The sequence below is a fragment of the Lathamus discolor genome, chromosome 3, assembly GCF_037157495.1.
Source record: "Lathamus discolor isolate bLatDis1 chromosome 3, bLatDis1.hap1, whole genome shotgun sequence".
NCBI lineage: Eukaryota > Metazoa > Chordata > Aves > Psittaciformes > Psittacidae > Lathamus > Lathamus discolor.
In genome coordinates, this window is record NC_088886.1 from 56,253,384 (window position 1) to 56,275,112 (window position 21,729).

The following is a 21,729-nucleotide window of genomic DNA, read 5'->3' on the forward strand; positions in this document are numbered from 1 at the left end:
AGCAGCCTTCTCAGAAACTGTTTTGGTTGCCTGCCAAGTTCCATTTTGTGTACTGACTCTTGATTAAATTGTGTTTTAACACATTCTAAGGATGATGCAAAGCTCTACTATTTAGTTGCCTGCTTTGACTGGAGATGTGCAAATCAACACAATTTTATCTCCTTTTTGTCGTGTCTAATTAAACGTTCATCTCTGCAATGCAGAGACCACTACTCCCATTTACACGTTCCAAGAGCACTTTAATAAGCTAATACATATATTCCTGAATTATTTTCTGGCTCTAAAATCCAAAACTGGTGCCAAGAAAAATCACACAGGGGAATACTGTACAAATTTGCCAGGATTTGGATAAAGCCAACACAGACATGTTCTGATTTTGGGGGGCAAACCTCAGGCTTCAGGAAATCAAATGATCAGATAAAGGTGGTTAGGAAAGAATGTTTTCTCCACAGAAGGTTTTGAGGCTGGGTGCTCTGGTAGCCAACTAGTTCAGCTATGCAGGGGTTTCTCTGGAAGTACTGCTGAAACACTACTAAATTAGGCTGCTGGTGCTAGTAAATGCTGAGCCCACAAGTACAGGTTGGACATTGACACAATGACTGGTTTCTACTCTTGCCATCACTGAGCTTCTTGAAAGACAACAACTAGTTTCAACATATCTGGACCACTCACTGCAATGCAAATCAGTTCCAGTTCACTTTTACCAGCCTTTATTCTTGCTGCTTTTGATTTAGCCTAAAACTAGATGTGTGCTTTGGCCTGAACTTGGATAACATCTTCAGAAAACAAACAAAAAACGAAACAGTGAATTGCAGGTTAGCAGGTAAAAAATCTTAAACTATCCCACACCTGCAAGAAAGCAAATTTCACCCTCAATCATCCTTCATCATAGAAGAAGGTTTACTTTCCCTGTGAAGCTCCTTTTACTAACTATAAAAAACCAAACTTGAATAGAGGTAAGTGGGGCATAAACCCCTCTGAACCAACTGCCTTTCTCCAAGAATGTTGAAGAGCCATGGCTCCTGCGTTACCCCTGGTTTATGATTGGTTCAGGTGGAATTCCCCTGCAGGAGACACACTATGTGATCAGCACCAGCTTGAGACAAAGTCCTGCAGAGGTTCATATTGTTAAGTTGTTCCAACACTGCTCAGATACAACTGCAGCCCAGATCCTACCCTAATATGTGCCTGTGAAATCCCTGTGGAGCTAGAGTCCTCTCCCACCTGCCCTAGGCCACCTGATGAATCTGGCGTGCAGCTCACACAGAAACCTTTCTCCTTGGGATGAAGACACAGAAAGACACCAGACTGAGACAGCTAATGTCTGTGAGGAAAGCAGTAATTCTTTGTCCAAAATAGTCTGGAGCCTTACACAAGCAAATGCTAAAAAAACCCCAACCCCAAACCCGTAACTCAGGTTGTTCTAGAAACTACACCCTACCGCAGGTTCTTCACTTCAGTCCTTCAGATAAAAATATCCAAACAATCACCATGAGTGAACTAGAAGTTGCCTAACTCCAAGGTCTGGTCTTTACACTTGCTCTAATTTCTCTGCCTTCCCCTTTCATATCACATTCCTTGGAAAATGAGTTATTTTTAAAGATTCAAATAACTACAGCAAGACATTCTCAACATTCAAAAGTGTTTATCAGTTCTGTTGGGTTTGTTTTGGTTTACCTTCTCCTACTTTAATATAGACGTTTCTGGATATTTTGAGCTCAGTGAAAGATGTTACTGCTCCATATTCCTTCTGGGCCCACTGTAGCAGTTGTTCATTTTTCTCAGGAAAAAGCTTTTCTTCTGTTTCTGCCGACAAGGAGAAATTTCCCTTCTCAAACTGAACAATGGAACCTAAGGACACCTGATGGGAATAAAAATATTGTTTTAATGTGGTACATTTATCCCCACAGACAAGGTAGCGTGTTTAAGCAATGTAATCTGTCACACCCACATGCATTCACTGAAGGTGATTATGGCTTATTTCCAACAACGCCTAAACTTCACATGTTTTCACATCTGCACCATGATTCCTTTTTCAGAGATGTTGTTACAAAGTGAGGCACCCCTCAGCCCAGCTGGGGTGCTACAGTCCAAAATCATCCTGCTGCACAAGTGGTACAACTGCGCTGCAAGGGGAGCTGAACTGAGCAAGCGAGGGGAGGGCAGGCAGACAACAGGAAAACTACGACAGGAGAGAGTAAAAAGATGATGGTCTGAAGAATTGAAGCAAGACAAGGATGTGAAGCTCATTAAAATTTGGAAGTACTGAAGCAACTCCTAAATCAGAAAGAACGCAAGTCCAAGCCCAGTGACAGATAAAAGCCAACAGAGAAACACAGAGTAAAGAAAGAGAAAGGCTAAGAGGAAGGGAAGATATTTATTGTTGCTTTATTTACAGGAAGCAAGGAATTGCTTTAGTCTAACACATAAAGCAGATGAGTTATACATCTTTGGAAAAATCTTTATAAATGTTACACTAACTCAGGTCCTGACTGGTAAAACTATAATGCTGTTTAAAATAGTCAAAATGGAGAAACAGTAAGTGGGAGTGTAACAGGCTCTGCAGGAAAGCCTAAGATTTTCAAATACAACTTCACTGGAGTGGCAATAGCATCATTCAAGAAAAGGCAACAGCACAGGGTCAGGCTCAGACTGGGACCTGCTTCAACTTGCACTGGTCTCAACAGATAAAGAAGTCATTCCAGATTGATTGCAAAGCTAGATTGTGCCAATAGCAACCTTTTGGCTCTCTTGCTCCTACAGAGGGACATGGCCAACAATTTCAGAACATTTGTCAGCTCTCAAGAGGTCCTTATATCATGTAGTGAAAGAAGAGCACTTCTTCCATGTGCCCAACCTCAGGAGCCACCACTCAGCTATGAACTTCCCTGTTTCCTCCTTCAAGGTGCTGGAGGACTGGGGCCTGCAAGCCCTACTCAGGCTGGTCTTTCCATCAGCGCTTGATTACACCAAGATCTAAAACATCAAGTCACGAAAAACATGTGCTTGAGTGACAAAGCACAGAAAGACAAACAAGCTTTCAGGTCTGAATGCATCAGTGAAGATTTCTTTGGACATACTCCCTGTAGTAGTGTGTTGCCCAGTGCTTGCCCAGATGTAACAAAGCCCTTACTTCCAGACCACTGCAGTAGGCCTCAGGAAAGAAGTACTATTTTCTGTCCTAAGGGCAGAATAGAAAGAAGCTTAATGCACTCAGCTGCTCTCTCCCCCTTTCCCTTTCATTCTATTTTTCTCTCCAACTGAAAATCCAAAGTGATTAATGATGATGACTGGAGGAGTGAAAAATACATTATAACAATTTCTAACCTGTTCTGAGTATTATTTACACATTGTAGCAGGATAATGGTTATTAGTATCTCTCTCTAATCTTTTAAACAACAAAATACATCAATAACAATTATTTAACAAGGATTATCTGAGGTCAGGTTCCTGTTAGAGAAATGAACTAGTACCAACCAACTGCTGTCTTCCCCGGACCTCTTGTTCCCAGCACTATTTCAGGATGTTACACATCAGTTTGTTTAGCACCTACAAATATTTGTCAAAGTAGACACATAAATTACACCCTTTGGCACATGGAAAGAATTTCAAAACTCCTCCCTGTGCTTCCAGCTATTACACTAGCATTTACGTATCACATACTCTCCTCTAAGAGGAGGCCCATGTAATTCAGAGTTCAATTTGACCAGGCCTGTGACAAAAACCAGCTTAGAAATCCTTTTGCCAGAAGAGTTTTCAAAGTTTAAATTAACATCTGTTTCAGTTCTGAATGATCTTCCTCATTTGTTGTTTTGCACATGACTACCATAAAACATTTCCTTGAAATGAAAAGTCTTTATTCAGCATAATGCAGAATACACCATATTCTTCCAATACTCTCAGTACTTGTCAAATAAGAAAGCAAACTCTGCCATTAGAATAAATCAACTGCCCCCAAATTAATAACACTAGGAAAAGAGAACAATAGTTATCTTTAAAATGTATTTATCAAGTAGCATTCACTTGACACTTTCATCCCTTGAAAGCAGCCACACCATGGACTGATTTTACGGGGCACCTCTACAATGCTCCTAGCACATGAAGGTTTATAGCATCCACAGTCTCGCAGGACAATGCTGACATAGCACAAGGCAGATCTGCAGGGATCACATACAGAGCACCACCTCTAAGCAATGCTGTCTTTTACATCTGAGGTGTGTGGAACATCTTTTTGGAGCTCTGGCCTAACAGTGCTTAAAAACTGCAGGGCGTAAGCATTTAAAACATCTGAGTAAAGTGTAAGAGAAAATATTATCCCTCCTAAATATTGAGAAAAAAACCCAAGCATTAGCTGCAATAATGCATTTTCACTGTATTTTTCATTTGAGATATTTAAAGGTTTGCTAATACAACAGCTCTCTTCCTCAGAACACACTTGGCTTTCCATTTATTCCTAATTAGACTTGAAAACCTTCTGCATCATTCTGCAGCATGACAAATGTCTTCCTCAGAGACAGATCTTATCAATGAACCCCCAGAGCACTGAGCCCTACTAGGGAGGAATGGAAGGACAGAAAGCAGAGTGACTAAAAAGTCTGGCACAAGCATCCTCCTACATGATCATACAGTAAATATCTTTAAACAAACATGAAGCTTATCATCATTTATTTTTCTAACCACATGCTCAAGTCTATCTGAAATGCTGGTTCCACCACCAGGTTTTAGAAAGGACTGAACTGCTGTGCCTGCCAGTGTTGGGATTTTTACTACACGGACCTAAGGCAAGGTTAAGTGAGCCAAGCACGTTATTTTTTCTGGAAAGAATTCAACAGCCTCTTCCAAAAAAGGCAACCATCACTGTTTCAACACCTGCCTTGAACATTAACTACTTACTCTTCAGAACAAACCAAAAGCAGCTTTCGCTAACATACTTAGGATAAGCCAGAGCATTAAAACCAAAGAATGCTTTAAGTATTTGGGAGTATATCAAGGATTTTTATCTGAGCACTCATTACACAGCTGACTGGATGATTAAGGAACTGCTGCCACATATGCTTTTATCTCCTCACTTCATCCCCAGTGGTTACTTTCTGAGGTTGCAGAATGGAAAAATGTGCCCCAGGTCTATTTCTTCCTGTTGTTCTGAAGACATCAGAAGGGACTGCATTAGAAACATCCTCTGCTGCTGAGTTCACCTACATGCCTCACAACACTTCTGAGGCTAAATGAGGAAACTTCCAAGCCTGACTTGGAAAAATCAGTCTGCGAGACAAAAAGATGGTTACGGTCACTAACCACAGCAAGGACCACAGTTCAAAGGGCACTTCTGCACTCAGAGAAAGTGAGGATCAAGTACATGATTCTGAAAATATGCTACCAAAACCTGAGTACTCTATCAAAGAGCAGAACATGTTTAGCAACATATTTTGATTACACACACTGCTGCTCTGCTGACCATTGGGGAAAATAAGGACTGTGATTTCCTTTGCACTGTACAGAAGCAAGGAAACATCCCTCATGCTGGGAGAAAATACAAAACTCAAACAACTTTATACGTCCCTTAAGAAAAATTTCCAGTCTTACAAAACCTGACCTTGCCAGGCTGCTGTGGTATTTCAGGACATTAGCTACCTGGCAGGTGTGCCAAATGGTGTAAGTTACTACTCCCCAGAAAGAACAACTCTCAGAACCATCCCTGAGTTATCTCAAACACATATAGCGGTGAAGGTGAACACTGCACACACTCGAAACAGCATCTTCTGTTTCCTATTTTACCTATTTCCTTCTCTCCTTTTAAATGTTTATTGCTTTTTGTTTTCTTTGAGCCTGATCCAAGTGGGCTATTTACTTTGTTTTATGACATTTTAAGTATTTAATATAGCTATAATTCAGAACTCCCAAGTAGGAAGAAGTTGGAAGCAAGTTTGTAATTTAGCCTTGAAACAGAGGTAGGCACCTTTGGGAGATAACTCATTATACAAAGTTATGTGCCCGTGGCTACACAGGATGAACCAATCCCCCCAACAGCTACACCACTACCCACCAAGGCTCCTCCAGCACAAGGGGCCAAACAAAACCACCCATAAAGCCATGACAGAAGCAAATACACCAGTAGAAGAAAAGCAGCCCCGTTTGTAGTTTTATCTGAGCTATACGGTATCAGACCTCTGGCAAAACGTGTAGGAGAGCAGTAAGTCTTCTCAGAATGAAACTCTAAAACTTGAACCAACTTGCAGAGTGGCTAACATGGGCTTCAGACTCAGCTGGTGTTTTTTGTTAATGTACTTTGATGTGTTTTGGTCCCCTTACAGAGGAAAAGTGAAGTCACGGATGGAGAAATATCAGGTATTTGGGAACTCAAAAATATATCCTTTTATGTTCATAAACCTACATTCAATATTCAGTAATCACAAAGAGAACAATTCTCTTTGGTAAGTGACTAAGAAACACGCTGCTTTTGAAATGACATATAACATTCATGAATCATCTATCAGCTTTGCATGGTCCTTACCAGCCACAGAGGTGTGATGCTTTCATGCAGCAGCAAAGCTTATAATTGTCAGTTTAGTATTCTCAAGCCCACATACAGTCATAACGAAATTCTATTTCCAGTTTTCAAAAGCAAACACATAAAAGCAGCAGCATTATCTTAGTTATATTTTAGATTTTAATTCTACTTCTAGGAGACGCTCAATTACTAAGGATGTTGTCAGGAATTAAGGCTGCTCAACACTTCCTTCAGGATGAAAGCAGAACCTTGTGGGATCAGACTCTTGTATGTCTTTATGTACCTAGAAAGAAGATCCTGGGATTTTCAAACAAAGCTGAAACTGTGCCAAAACAAGTGCAACGTTCAAAACCCCCCATGGAACAGTTACTAGAATGATACAAAGAAAACAAAAAGGAAAACAAGTTCATGTAAAAGGGAAATCTGTTCCCAAAATTTAGGGCTCAGCAAGGGTTTATTAATTGCACACAGGTAATTGTCCACTCATCTCACATTAATCTAACAACATCTTCATGGACTCCATGTAACACTCATTTGTTCTGAACAAAATACTGTAGCAGAAGCCTTTGCAGGGATTGTTTCAAGCTAGATTCAATGTAGTGGAAGAAAGGAAGGGGAGAATTAAAAGTGTATCTATGCAACTGTAGCTATAGTTTCCGCTGGAATCGATGACTCAGTAACACAACCTGTTGTGATATATTATTACCACGTCACTAACACCAATAGCCTGCCAGAATCTGCTGCCTGCCTCTAAACTTCCACTAACTAAAACCCCTGATTACTGAAACAAGCAGAGAAGGGAAGGAGCCGTGACCATATAGAGAGGACCACCACAGATGCCTGTTTTAGGACCTTCAGCCTCCTGCATGATGGGTCTGCAAACACATCTCAACTACTAAATGCCTGAATGTTGTTTCTTTCCTCACTTTTGCAGCCTGGTTTAACTTAAAACCCAAGTCTTCCTATCTATCTGCCTCCCTTACTCTGAAAGTGATGTGTCTGAGCTCCTAGAGGGACTGTGAGAGGGAGCACTCAGGATCAGTCAGTGGCAGCAATGAGAAACACCAGCATAAGATCCAAGATGTGGTCCATCCACACTCCTAACACAAAGTTTTGGTTGGAGTGGTGACCCATGAAGACAGCCTACTCCTGAAGCTGAAAGAAACACCAAGCAATAAAGCCCGAGTTTTGAAAGATGGTTTGAATCACCTGGGACAGGAAAAGATCTAGTACTAACTAGGTGATACTCTTAACAAACCAGGCTCCAGAAAGTACAGGACTTGAAAGCCACAAGAAAGGAGAATCTAAAGCACACAGACCTGTGCCTTCCTTCTTCTGAAATTTACTGGCAAGTTGGTATTTTTGCAATATTTCTATCCAAGCTCAAATGCTTCCAGTGAAAGCAGAGGACACCAAGGCATCATAAAATTTCCCTATTTTGGGACATCACATACCACATATAGACATTTTTTACCATACACTGCCTATTTGCTTCATGTATTGTGTATCTTGCTTCCTAAGCCAGAAATATCACTCTCTTCTGGAACGCCTTTCTGAAGCAAGCTTTGAATAAAAATAAAAGTAGAAAAAAAACCACAAAAAAACCCCAACCGACCAAAAGAAGAAAACCAGATATTTAAAGATGCCTCACTAGGGTTATTGTACTCAAACTCCTTTTACTGAATGCAAGCAATGCATCACTTTCAAACATGGATTTACCATGCTGTCATGTTCTGCCATCCCTACTTCTGACAAAATCCTTCCACTCTACTGCTGAGAACTTCAGAACAACCACCATAGATGGCCTGAGGTCCCCCCTGATATTTTGGGGAGTAAACCAGTTATATAGACTTTAGAGAAGCAGGATCTTGCAGGGGGGTGAACCAGACCAGGAGACAAAGTCTCCAAGGAAACTGACTATTGTGAAAAGCATTGTAAGTTACCGTTTATTAAACACTGCTTTTAATTAGACACTTCGTGTTATTTCCACACTCTTTGAAAAGGCAAGGAAATGGTGTGGGGAGGGTGACCAAGAATATCAACTCTGCCAAGTGAAAAAGGGCAACTACAGGATTACTTCCAGCTCCTGAGTAGAAGGAGGATGAAGATCTACAAAAAAAAAAAAAAAAAACAGACCCAGGTTTCTATAGAAATGTAATAGTCCTTTTAAATTCCTCTTCAAACTGTTACACAACACTGAAAATCTCCTGCTTTTACTTTGAATAGTGAAAGGTCACTTTTTATACCAGATTTATCACTAGTCATGCATTTCCTATCCTTCCTCACTCTTCTCCTAGCAGAGCACTCTGTTCACATCTGGGTCTGTTTAATCAGTGATTGGAAATTTAGCCTCCTGATTTCCCGTTAAATACTAGGCACAGGAAAACAAATAGCACTTGTTTTTCAGTGAGTTTTGTCAATCATCCAAAATCTAGTGCAAACCATAGAACAGCCTGTGGTTTGGTGGCAGGGACCCAAAATATGTGAACCATATTTTCACAAAGTGAAAAGAATAAACCAGCTATTGGCTGAAGTAGTAAGAACATGGCCTTTTTCTTCTTATAAATACAGAAATGACTAATAATTAAACTCTTAATTCTATCACTTACTCTTCTTTAAAGCTTTTTTCTTTTCACATCTCAATGTGATCTGGTTTTGCAGGTATCATTAATGATATTGCTTCTGCCATTTTACTAACTTAATACACACATTCATTCCTATTAAAGGGGTTCTTGTAAGTAAGGTTATTTGCTTGCATAACTTAATCATCTGAAAAACTAACTCAGAGAAAGAGCTGAAGCATCACATCTTGAATCAAATATTACATAAAATCACGTATGTTGAAGGGGATTTGAGATTTATTCTAACACTGATTTCTGTCAGGAAATCACGAAGGATTGGGTCCTTTATTCTCACTGACTTAATTCTCACTACTTTCACTTGCCCAGTAAAGACATTCCTAGGTTAGAGAAGCAATAGAGAAGGCTACCAAATCTAAATTAAAACTAAAAAATATCACTAGCTGAGCAGCAGCCATAAACCCCTCTTTCTGGGTAGTTACATTAAATTGCTGGTTTTCTGCCAGGACATGTTCACAATAAATTGCTTTAGGGAAGGAGAGAAATAACGACTTGATGGAAGGGAGGAAATTATTTTGTTATATGAAAACTTCAAAGTGTGGTGGTGGGAGATGTCTGGTAAGGTTTTTCTGCAAGACTGACCTGCAAAAAGGTAAAAGCATTTTCTACAGGTGTTACCTCACTTACATAAAACTGCAATCTGTTGTAATCTAAACATCCTTCAACTTCCTCTCCCGCTCCCCTTTTAGGTTATAATTTTGGCATTTATTTCCAGCTGAGCAAAATATATATATATTTATATACATATATATATGTATATATATATATATGTATATAAATATATATATTTAGCACAGATATTAAGTGTTCCCCCCTTGCTGAATTGACCAGCTCTTCCCACCCATGCACTGCTCTTCTGAGTGACAAGACCAATGGTCCAGGCCAGAAACATCTCAATAGAAAACGCTGAGTCCCAAACTGTTGAATTTTTGAGATACGTAAAAAATATCCAACCAGACTAATATGACTCTATACATCAGAGTAAGCAAACGTGATTTTCAATACTTAGGTAAGGTGGAGTTCATGCACTAACCCATTTCAGGTATTTTTGTACTGAAATGCCATAATACTTTAGGTATATTTATTTTTAACACAATGAGACTTATGTTACTAAAATCACAATAATTTTCCCAGCACCACCTACTTAACCCATCAAGATAAATAGAACTCACGCAGAGTCTGAAAATAACCCTGTCTATGCCAAATGTATTAACACCACACCACATACTCACTATACAGTCGCTTTTCTCTAACACACATATAGAAATTTACATCAGGTTTTTACCAAGATGACAATACTTAAGATTATTCACTAGCATTTTTTCTGGTTTACAGATGGGGAAAGGACCCCGAGAAGCAAAATGACAACACAATAAGGCAATAGGCTTTAATTTGAATGACAGTTTGTTCCACTCTGAGGTTTAGGTACCAATGGACATTTTGTGAAAATGAAACTACGAGCTGTGTTCATGAAGATAAAGCATGTGCCAAGCCATTGTGCTGGGATAAGCTATGTGCATCACATGATGAATATAAGTGCAAAACCACATGTATACACCAAATTCCTATTTTTTTGTACTGAGAAGCATTTACCAAGGAGATATTTTGTGCTGCCCTCTACACTATAACTATATGCCCAAAGGGTGGATTTTCACCCCTATTCATTTTAAACTTCTGCCTAATGCAGGACCAGACTCAAGGCAAAAATCCAAGCTTGAACTGTATGATAAGAAGTTAAACTCCAGCCCAAATCAGCAGTATTTTCCTGGTCTTTAGAATATGTGCTGACACAAGCTTTAAATCTTTTCATCCTTTAATTTAAATAAAGCCTTAGTGGAAACTCAAACAATTAATTCACAGAGCAAAGGCAGCAGACCATCTTCCTAATGAGGACACAGAGAACACAGAACCCTAACTCTACCCTCTGCTCCAATATAAACATCATTTAAGCTCAGTGTGCCCTAGTTTCTCCACCTATACAGTGGTACTAACAGCACTTAACAGAGTGCTCCGGTTCATTATCTGCTCATATCCTGAAGTTCTCTTTCTTTGGTAAAAATAACCTTGGATCTTCTAACGCAACTAATTTGTATTTTTTATGTATTGATTTATTCAAAACACACCTCCCTGTAACAGTTTAAGAACTTCATTATGATGCTTCACAGGAAAAAAAAAAATAGTAGCTAGCAATAAAAGGAAATAACCAGCTGGGACTTCACTAATGGTTGCATGATTCTTCAACAGCAAACCCTGACCTGGCTCTAGGGGTGTTGTCTTTGTAGGCAGTAAGTCCCAGAAGTTGCCATTTAAACCTCTTTCTTACCTTTCTAACTAGGGATCAGTCAATGAACTGGTGCAATTCATACTTTACATACAGGATATTAATGAAATTGTGAATGAATGCATTGTATGCAAAGTCTGAAAGAGAAGCTGGAAAGTCAATGATTATTCTGCCCAAGGCTTCCATAGAGACAGACACAATAGTTAAGACATTCCTATGGTATGTGTGACACAGATTTCTGTTCTGAGCATAGAATTCATGGGCATTAAAAAAGGTTTTTAAGTTTTAAATCTTTTCTGATTCAAAACACTCTGCTCTCTGGCTTGGCTATACATTTAAAGAGAAAGAGCAGAACAGAGCTGCAGAAGTGCAAGGATAAGCCAAGTATTTTCAAACTAGGGCCAAGGCAGCAAGCTCTGTGCTCTGCAGCCCTTGGAGCTGTTATTTACACACCAAGGCTGCAAAACTACAGCCCCTGCATTTCTTTTCAGCATACTGCTCTCACCAACAGGTGCTGCTAGGACTTCCTCAGCATTTCCTATGCTTTCTGTGCTCTTTTCTTCAAAAAACTTTTGGGAAAACAATGCATTTGTCCCTGTGTGTAGAGTGGAACTGTGGAAAACCCATGGGCGATCATCACAGTTGCAGCTGTTCAGCCTGTAACCTTACGTCCTATCATCCCAACCACACTAGCTACTGAGAAACTGGTACATGAAAAGCAGGAAAGCTGATGGGCTCCTGATAACAGACTGAAGTTAGCTTATGCCTGCAGCCAAGAGAGCACACAGAGAATTCAGTTCTGTGATGACAGGGAATGAGGGACTAAACTGGGAGAGGTAATGGTGGATCAGTACCCTGGCATTTTTTGTTCAAGCTCTTCATAGAAAAGAATAGAAACCTTAACACAGTGGAAGGAAGTATACATAGAACCATATGGCACTTGAAAAGATCCAGAACTGTTACTGACAAAACTGTTACGGACAAAATTGTTATTCAGCTGTTTAAACATGATTAGGGATGGGTCAACATTGAGAGCCAGTTCACTCCTTGCAATGGAAAGGTGAGCTCCCTGTTCATATCTGCACAGTTTATATGGGAAGCAGTGCTATCCTACCACCACAGGCATGTCCTACACCTGGGTCGGAGCAATCCCAGGCATGGCTACAGACTGGGCAAAGAAGAGATTCAGAGCGGCCCTGCAGAGAAGGACTTGGGGGTGCTGGTCGATGAGAAAATGAACATGAGCCGGCTGCAGTGTGCACTCGCAGCCCAGAAAGCCAACCGTATCCTGGGCTGCATCAAAAGGAGCGTGACCAGCAGGTTGAAGGAGGTGATCCTGCCCCTCTACTCTGCTCTTGTGAGACCTCACCTGGAGTATTGTGTGCAGTTCTGGTGTCCTCAACACAAAAAGGACATGGAACTGCTGGAACAAGTCCAGAGGAGGCCACGAGGATGATCAGGGGACTGGAGCACCTCCCGTATGAAGACAGGCTGAGGAAGTTGGGGCTGTTCAGCCTGGAGAAGAGAAGGCTGCGTGGAGACCTCATAGCAGCCTTCCAGTACCTGAAGGGGGCCTATAGGGATGCTGGGGATGGACTCTTTGTCAGGGACTGTAGTGACAGGACAAGGGGTAATGGGTTAAAACTTAAACAGGGGAAGTTTAGATTGGATATAAGGAGGAAATTCTTTCCTGTTAGGGTGGTGAGGCACTGGAATGGGTTGCCCAGGGAGGTTGTGAGTGCTCCATCCCTGGCAGTGTTCAAGGCCAGGTTGGATGAAGCCTTCTGTTGGATGGTTTAGTGAGAGGTTTCCCTGTCCATGGCAGGGGGGTTGGAACTAGATGATCTTGAGGTCCTTTCCAACCCTAACCATTCTATGATTCTATGATTCTATGATTCTATGATTCTATGTGCTGGCAGGATGGATGAAGCACCATGACTTTCAGCCCTTACTATGACCAGCAGAGCCTAAGAGGCTGGAGTACTGAGAGGAGTTACTGGAGTCCCACCAAAGAACCGAACCTGTAGCATCTACCAGCTACTGCTGCCTCACCTGGGAGACAGCGCACTCCTTCCTGCAGCATCAGGTTTAAACCACTGTGGCAGTTCCTGAGGTCAGACAACTTCTTGTTTAGCACAAATCATGAGTGCTGCTGCTCACATTTCCAAGCCTGTTTTTGTAAACAGGAGAGCCTGAAACAGTTTTCTGAAGCAAACAGTTAGCTAACGGTGCAGTTTGGGCTGACGAGGCCTTAGGCACACTCCTATTGTTCCTATACCCTAATGCAGTCTGCTGAAGCCCTGCTGAGCCAAGCCAAGCAAGCCCAGCATGATCGCAGCCTGAACACCAGCACAGTCTGCTGAGCAGAAATAGATGATGGCTTTCAGCAGAGCACCTTTCTGCTCCCAGAGGCAAGGTGAGGGGAGAGGGAAATACTGGAGGAGGAGAATGAGGAGGAAGAAGAAAAGGAGAAGAGAGGGGAAGAGATAGCTGAACAAACTAACTAATATGGAGTGATGATGTAGTAATTGTAGGAGGAGATCTAAACTGGAAGTAGATCCAAGACTTGATTAACTGATGAAAGGTGCTGTTTCTTTTGGCCGGGATAGGAATGAGGACTCTTACAATATTGTTCTTCATCATCTTGTTCCTCAGTCATTTTCTAAGCAGACCTGAACTGTACTGGTTGCATTAAGAATATATACCAGGAATGGTCAGTCAACAAAAAGGCAACAGTCAAGAGTCTCTAACACAGTAATGAGAAAACCTAAGATTATGAATACCTTAGAAGACAAAAAAAGCATATGTCCTTTGCACCAATCAGTAACACACGGTACCAAAAACAGGATGGAGTTCTTTGGAGTTCGAAATATCAAGGATACTTCTACTCATGTACCCTGAAGACAGGAAAAAATAAAACAAGCCCAGAAAGCTTTAGGTGTCCAGCAAGTGATAGGACTCTTGGTGCACTTCATGGTGTCACCACTTATAGCAGGTCAACTGAGAGAGTATTGTCCCTTTCTAGTGCACTAACGCTGCAGTACTGTCCATCTTCCCCTGCTGTTGATGCATAAGTGACAGCATCAAGTTCCAATCTGGTACTGCAGAAACAGTCTTGCCTGCCACTGTCAGCTGTGCTGGAGGAGCAAAATTAAACCCTATAAGGATATAGCTAAAAATAATCAAGGTTAGTTCTGCAATTAGAATTGAATATAGTGAAAGCTGCAACTTTGATAAAGACAACTCGTGATTAGACATGATGTCACGCATTAAAAATTTCATCCAAACAAATTGTCTGTTTCACTACAAATAGCAAACTTGAATGTCCTGGCAAACTGTAAGGACATGATTTACAAATACTAGGTAATATTTGGATCCTACATTATAAGCAGTGCTCCAGTCTTTCTGAGAAATAAAAATGACTTCACTCTGGGCTTAGCTCAGTCAAAAAAAAGCTCCATTAGAGGAGTAAACCATAATTGTACATATTGAACTCAATGCATACACATTTTTGTTTTGGTCGCAGACCACACAACTAGCGTCCACTCATAGTATTTCCCATTGCTTTAAGACTTTTTGCATTATGGTACTATTAAACTTCTAATCAGGACTGGCAACCTATTGTAACCTCACAGCTTTCTGAATTGGAGCGGCTGTAACTGCAAGATATGCACATCCTGAAGAGGCAGGTTTGCTTTCTTTACCTTGAATTCACCTAACAAGGAATTGGTTACTTTTCCCAAACAGCTTTGCCCTAGCACCTAACTGCTCCCCAGAGCCCTACACTGAAACCTGACCTCCTCTTAACTTGTATGTTTGAAAACTTTCCAAATGAATGCCATTAACCAAGCCTTGTGCAACAGTAGCTATGATACAGAGCAGACCAGAGGTCTGTGTGTACTTACAAAGAAAACTCTTCGGATTCCAGGTGCCAACCTTTCTGTTTTCAGCTTCCAGACCAGAGGCAAAGGAGAGTTGAGAAGAAACACCAAAGGCTTCTGGTGAATATGCACTGACGAAATCGGATTCAAATGTAATGTGACCTACAGAGGAACACAAATATGTGAATACCTCCTTGCAAGTTTCAAAACCAAAGTGAAATTTGAAAGGTCTTTTTTATATATATTATAGCTTTCAGCATTCAGACCTCATGACTCAAGATCATAGACTAAACTACTTCCCCCAAAAATCAGTCGGCAGAGCACAGATAATACAAAGAATGAAACAGTTAACGTTTGTGCTGTATGCTTGCAAATTGCTGCTAAAGTGTTTAAGAAAACCTTGGCAAATGCTGATGAAAAATAGCTTACGCAAAAGGTCAAACCACTAAGCTGGGACTTGGAGAACAAGGAGATAAAAAGAATTGCAAAGCAAACTCTGATTTCTGGTTTCTAGATGGTAGCTTACAAAGCTGGCTTAAGAGTACAAACCTCATCTGCTGATGCTATTAGGGCATAGATCTCACCTGCAAAACAAATGAAACTAAACAAACAAAAACCAGGAGGGACACATCCAGAAACACAAAGCAAGTACTGCACAAATTTGTGGAAGGAATTGCAATAAAAAACCTAACATACACCATGGAAAGAAAATGCCTGACTTCAGGGACTAAACAAATACACATGGAAAATGATCCTAGGAAAGCGGACATCATAGAAGAGAGGCAACCTGTTAGAGGTGAGTTGTAAGCAACCAGTTTGCAGTTGCTGGAAGCCTCTCCTGCCTGGCTCCTTCTGTCCCACTGCTGTCCTTCTAGAAAGGACACAATCTGGGGCAAAACCCTAACCAAACGCATGACAGAAGAGCCTGCCAGTGTTTAGCTTGTAACAGCTTGTAACTGATATACTGGTTTTGCAGTACCTAAGATTTTAAGCAGTCAGCATTTGGCTTTATAGCTCATTCTGATTTACAGGAAAAAGGCCTTAGTGCACAATGGGAAGATGATCTATCACACAGACTGAGCAGGCAAGCTGGTGTCTCAACAGTGGGAGGCAGGTGGGACAATCACAGTTCTTCCTGGGGAAAGTGTAGAGGGAGCAAACACAGCCACCAATTTGAGTGGTGGCATGCACAAACGAGCACACAGGTAATTCAGAATTCATTTTGTCTCCTGCTAGAGATTTGAAAGGAAATCTGAGACACAGACAGTGCTAAGAGTTCACTGCATTACTCTCACATAGCGGTAGGCATCAGTTTACTACTTAAAGTAGTGAAACAGGTGTCTAATCCCATAAGTACACCTCTCGGGGCATTGAGGACATCCCTATCTGTTATTGTTATTAAAACCTGTTGGAAAACTGATATTAAAAGAGTAATTCTGTATTTGTGCTAAACCCAAACTGCTTTAAAGATGAGGGGCTCCTTCCTTTCAGCCAGCAGCCCGGGCAGCACTAGTCCTGGCCTGCAGGAAGGCTGGGCACCACCAGCTTCCACCTAAAGGAGCCACCTTCCTCACTGCTTGGCCCAAGCTGTATTTGTGCATTTCCAACAGAAAACATGGAGTATCACAGATTACCAAGTCCTCCAGGGACCACATTTCTCTCAATTTTTTGCTTCAAAAGAATAAAATACCTCATTTTAGGTAACTGCAGGGTGTCAGCACTCTGAATGCTAACAGGATGACAAAGACTTCAAATGCCAAAGTCATGGCCTTAGCTGTAAGAACTGCTTTACAGTATCAGGCTATAATAAGAAAGAAGATAACATTATTTGTTTTACAAGGCTTCCACTTTGTTGTTCTGTTTGGAAATGGAGAGATGGAAGTGGAAAGGAAAAGGTGTTTAGAACTGCTATTAAATTCATGGCTATTAAAAAGCTTTCAGTAATTCTTGTGGGTTTTCAGCTGTAATCACAGCTAATTAGTAATAAGCTGTTTAAACTAATAAATATTATTACCTTGTTCTGGGGTTATATTTTCTTACAAAGCAGGAAAAATACTGTAATCTAAGCTGACAAAGCAGCCCAGTTATATCTTTTGCAGTCCCGATCTGGCAAATATGAGATCAATTTTTATCCTGATTAAGGTTTTCTTAGCTCTAAATGGCATAAAGTGCATCCAGCTTAAACTTTTCTAAAGTTTCAAAGAGAAAGTCTACTACACTAAATGGAATAAACGCGTGCACTCTTGACATGTGCATCCATTTTCACACCCAATGATAAGGGGGTTTCCTAAAGGATACTGATCCTAAATGTAGTAATGTAACAATTGATTAAATCAGCTGTAATATAGGTTTATGTAAATAACCAAGAGTAGGAAAACAGTAACAACCCTGTCACTGTGGCCCACATGTACTCAGTTTGCGTTTGCACCCTGGTCGTGTTTTCATTAGAATGTCATGTCAATGTAAAGAAACAGCTCCTATTAGAAATCTTTAACATTTCTGCTATTTAAAACCTCTGGTATTTATTAAAACCAGAAATGATACAAGAAATATGACACACTCTGAAAACTTCATCTCAGAAGCAGCTAGGCCAAGTCCTTTGGGTAATAAGGAAATGGAGAAGTATCTCTGTTTCAACTAATCTCAGACAAGTTTATCTAAAGCCAACATCTATCAGACAAGACAGATGTTTCAGACTTCAGGAAGATTTCTGCCTGTTGGTTTGGTCACATGAGAGAGCACTAATAGCAATCACACCATCTTAGTGAGAAAATCAGAGACTCTTTGCAACTGGATCAGATTTTGTAGCTGCTATTCCTTTATACTTTGGAAATTAAATATGTATATATTACGGACATATATGACTATTTCCATACATGCATGGAAATAATCAACAAAGTTTGAGCCATATTCAAAAGCAGTGATGTATCTATCCATGCCTTTGGCTGGAATTGTAGGATAAGTTATATCACATAATGGAATTTTCCTGCATTTCATTGCCTGAAATGTGCATACTGATCCTTAAGAAAAGCTTAAGAAAAGCTACAGGTCTTGAACACAAAATCAATTAATTTTTCATTAGCAAATTCAGTATCTCTGTGAAAGTTTTCAGAATAAATGTAACTTTGCTCATGAATGAGACGGCAACAAACCACAGAATGTGCAATTCAAATTCCTAGTCCTAAACTTGAGAGAGAATAGTCAACGTGATCATGCTTCTGCAGTAGCCTCTGTCACTGTAATTCTTGGCATATATATTCCCTGTCACTACACTTCTTGGAATAATGAAGTCCTCATCACCAGCTTGGTTTTACAGGCAAAGAAAAATAACCTCCAGAGCTGCTAAAAACGGCTCAGGACCACCCTGGTCATCATATTTTTCATTATTCATTTTTGCTTCAGAGGAGCAGCTGGGCAGCCTTGTCTGAATGCGACTGTTTCCACTGAGAAGTCACACAAAATTAGCAGACACCTCAGTGTAATTATTCGCCTGCCTCATATTTATGCTTGTCCCATCCCCTGACTGTTCTTGATGATACACAACAGTGGTATCTCTTATGGGAGACTTTTTCTTGGCCCTTGGAAAGATTTTCCAGCAAACTGCTGTGGGGAGTTACTAGCATTTTGCCAATAACCTAGCTGCCAGGCATGTGGGTTTTACCTTGTGTAACAACAGTCAGTGGACTATCACACTTGGTTAAGCTCCCATCCTCTTGCCCTTTTGCTAGCTTCTGCCATGGTTGCCTCCACCCACAGCACTGCAGTGGATGATCTGTAGTGTTATCTCACCAAAACGTCATTTCTGCTGGAGTGCCCCCACTGTGGCTCCAGTTAAGCCAGATACTGGCTGAATCCTAAGTGTTCTCCCCTTCCCCTGGCCATCTTTGTGTCTCGCCTTAGCTTATGAGCTCTTCGAGGCACATCCTTTCTCAAGTGTCTAGACAGTTCATAACACCTTCTAAACACTCCACAAATTAACAGAAAGGTACCGGATCACTTCAAACCACCAAACAAAATGTTTCTAATTAACAGCCGAAAAGCTAAGTAGAATTTTTCCCTTTCTTTTTGTATTTTCACTGGCAGCATCCATATTATTAAATACTTCAGTGAACTCCATCAGAAACCGGTTGTGTTTAGTGCTGTACAGCTGGACGTGAAGACATGCTATGAAATTCTGAACTCAATGAACTCTGTGGTAAAATTCATTATTTTTCTGGAACTCCCATGTAAGTTTTTTTAACAGTAGGTATCTAAAAAGGGATATTCTCCATCCATTCTTACAGATTCAAACAAGCTTATAAAAATACACACATTTTGTACTTGTCAACAACATATTGTCTCAAAGTCTTCTGCATCTTAGACAGTTTGATCAAACAATACCATAAGAAAATTAAACCAGAACTATTAAATGGACTAACGCAATTTTAGCTCACCTAGTCCATGAAACAAGCAGTTACTACTGATCTGCCCATGTTGATTTTAAAACATATTAAGGACCAGTACGTTAACCAAGCAGATACCAGTGTAACAATGGCACAGGACAATCACAGAATCATAGAATAGTTAGGGCTGAAAAGCACCTTAAGATCATCCAGTTCCAACCCCCCTGTCATGGGCAGGGACACCTCACACTAGACCATGGTGCCCAAGGCTCTGTCTAACCTGGCCTTGAACACTGCCATGGACAGGGCATTTACCACTTTCTTGGGCAACCTGTGCTAGGGCCTCACCACCCTCACAGTAAAGAGCTTCTTCCTTATATCTAACCTGAACTTCCCCTGTTTAAGTTTAAACTCACCGCCCCTTGTCCTATCGTTACAGTCCCTAGTGGAGAGCCCCTCTCCAGCATCCCTATAGGCCCCCTTCAGATACTGGAAGGCTGCTCTGAGGTCTCCACGCAGCCTTCTCTTCTCCAGGCTGAACAGCCCCAACTTTCTCAGCCTGTCTTCATATGGGAGGTGCTCCAGCCCCCTTACCATCTTCATGACATTTTCTCTGCACTTGCTCCAACAGCTCCATGTCCTTCTTATGTTGAGGACACCAGAACTGCACAGTGATGCAAATGGGGCGATAAATCCAACACATGCCTTGCTTCCATAGATGAGCATAGCCAGCAGCTTCATTGTGCAATCAACAGTTAAGCCAGACTTTCTGGACACGTGTGTCAGCAACAGTCCTCTCAACAAGGCTCAGCTTCAGCAGCTGTTTGTCAGAGCAAGCTCCTCTTCCAGACTCACGTCTGCCCTTGCAGCCTCCTCTGGCACACAATCCTCCACATACTATATGACTAACTTGTGAGGAATATGACAACTTACTCAGAGGTGAAAAGTAAAGATTAGAGCTACTCCAAAAAAACCTTATGACAAACCCTACAAATTCACTTTTAAAAAGCACACCAGCACAAAGCATAGAGCTGTGACTAGGATATGAACCACAGAAAAGTTCTGCCATTTTTGATAGAATACGTTTTTCAGTGTATGTCATAAAAAAATGTAGAAAAATAAAGACTTTTAAAAGATAGCCCATTTCAGAGGTGCCAAGTCTATCAAGCCAGCTCTGCATGTATCTATGCAGGTCACTGCTGTCTGCACAGTGTCCAAAGAGTTCTTTTAAGGTCTCTTGCAGCAGCACAGTTAAGGCGGCTGCTGAGGCTCCTCTATCCCCAGGGATCGCAGTTTCATGGAAGGCTGAGTATCACCACAGAAACCAACCACAAAAACAGTCTGCGGGCTCCTGCCCCGTTCCTCTGGTAAAGCAATTTGTACTACGTGAAAGGCAAGGGCACAAATGGTGAAAACTGATCAAAGTAAATGCTGCTGGTAAAGTACCATTTTGTTTTGCTGACTTCAAGGCATCAGATCACAGCCTCTGTGTTTTGTTCTAAAAAGATGAAAGTCAAGTGCCAAGGATTTGTAAGGTTGAATTAACTATTCCAGCGTGAAGGGCTTTAGAGAAATTCATAGCACATTTTCCAAAACAGCCATTACGAATTTGTGCTAATAAATGTGCACAAAATGTGCTATGCTATATTGAATTACACTGCCCAGGCTAGGACAGCTGTTCTTTAATAGAGAAAAATGAATTTTAACTCTCAGATCATAAAAACACATTTTCTGACTTAGAAGTGATGTAGTTAAGAGGGATTTGTGACTTCTTAACTCACTGCTCAGCTGCAAAGATTAAGGTAATCAGTACAAAGCAGGCAAAATACAGAACTGAAATTTGAAGATCTATACCTGTCACTGCCCTCCATTAAGTGTTTTCACTCTTTTTGTTAATATTTATAAGACAAATTATTCTGGTATTGTAACAGTCAAAGAAACTAACATGAAGAAACTTATCTTCACAGTTCATCACTGTGTAATATCCAATATAAGAGGTTTAGAATTTCTACTGAAATCCACATGAAGAACATAATGT

General features: G+C 40.8%; 1 protein-coding gene across 2 annotated transcripts in view; it reads right to left on the reverse strand.

Annotated features, from left to right (window-relative positions):
* TGFBR3 (transforming growth factor beta receptor 3) overlaps positions 1-21,729 on the reverse strand; it is a 124,363-nt gene that overhangs the window by 37,075 nt on the left and 65,559 nt on the right. For both annotated transcript variants that reach the window (XM_065675369.1, XM_065675368.1), the window contains exons 4-5: positions 15,334-15,471; positions 1,678-1,861 (exon numbers count right to left, since the gene is read on the reverse strand). In XM_065675369.1, the coding sequence (XP_065531441.1) occupies positions 1,678-1,861; positions 15,334-15,471 (322 nt within the window). The remainder of the gene's footprint in view (positions 1-1,677; positions 1,862-15,333; positions 15,472-21,729) is intronic.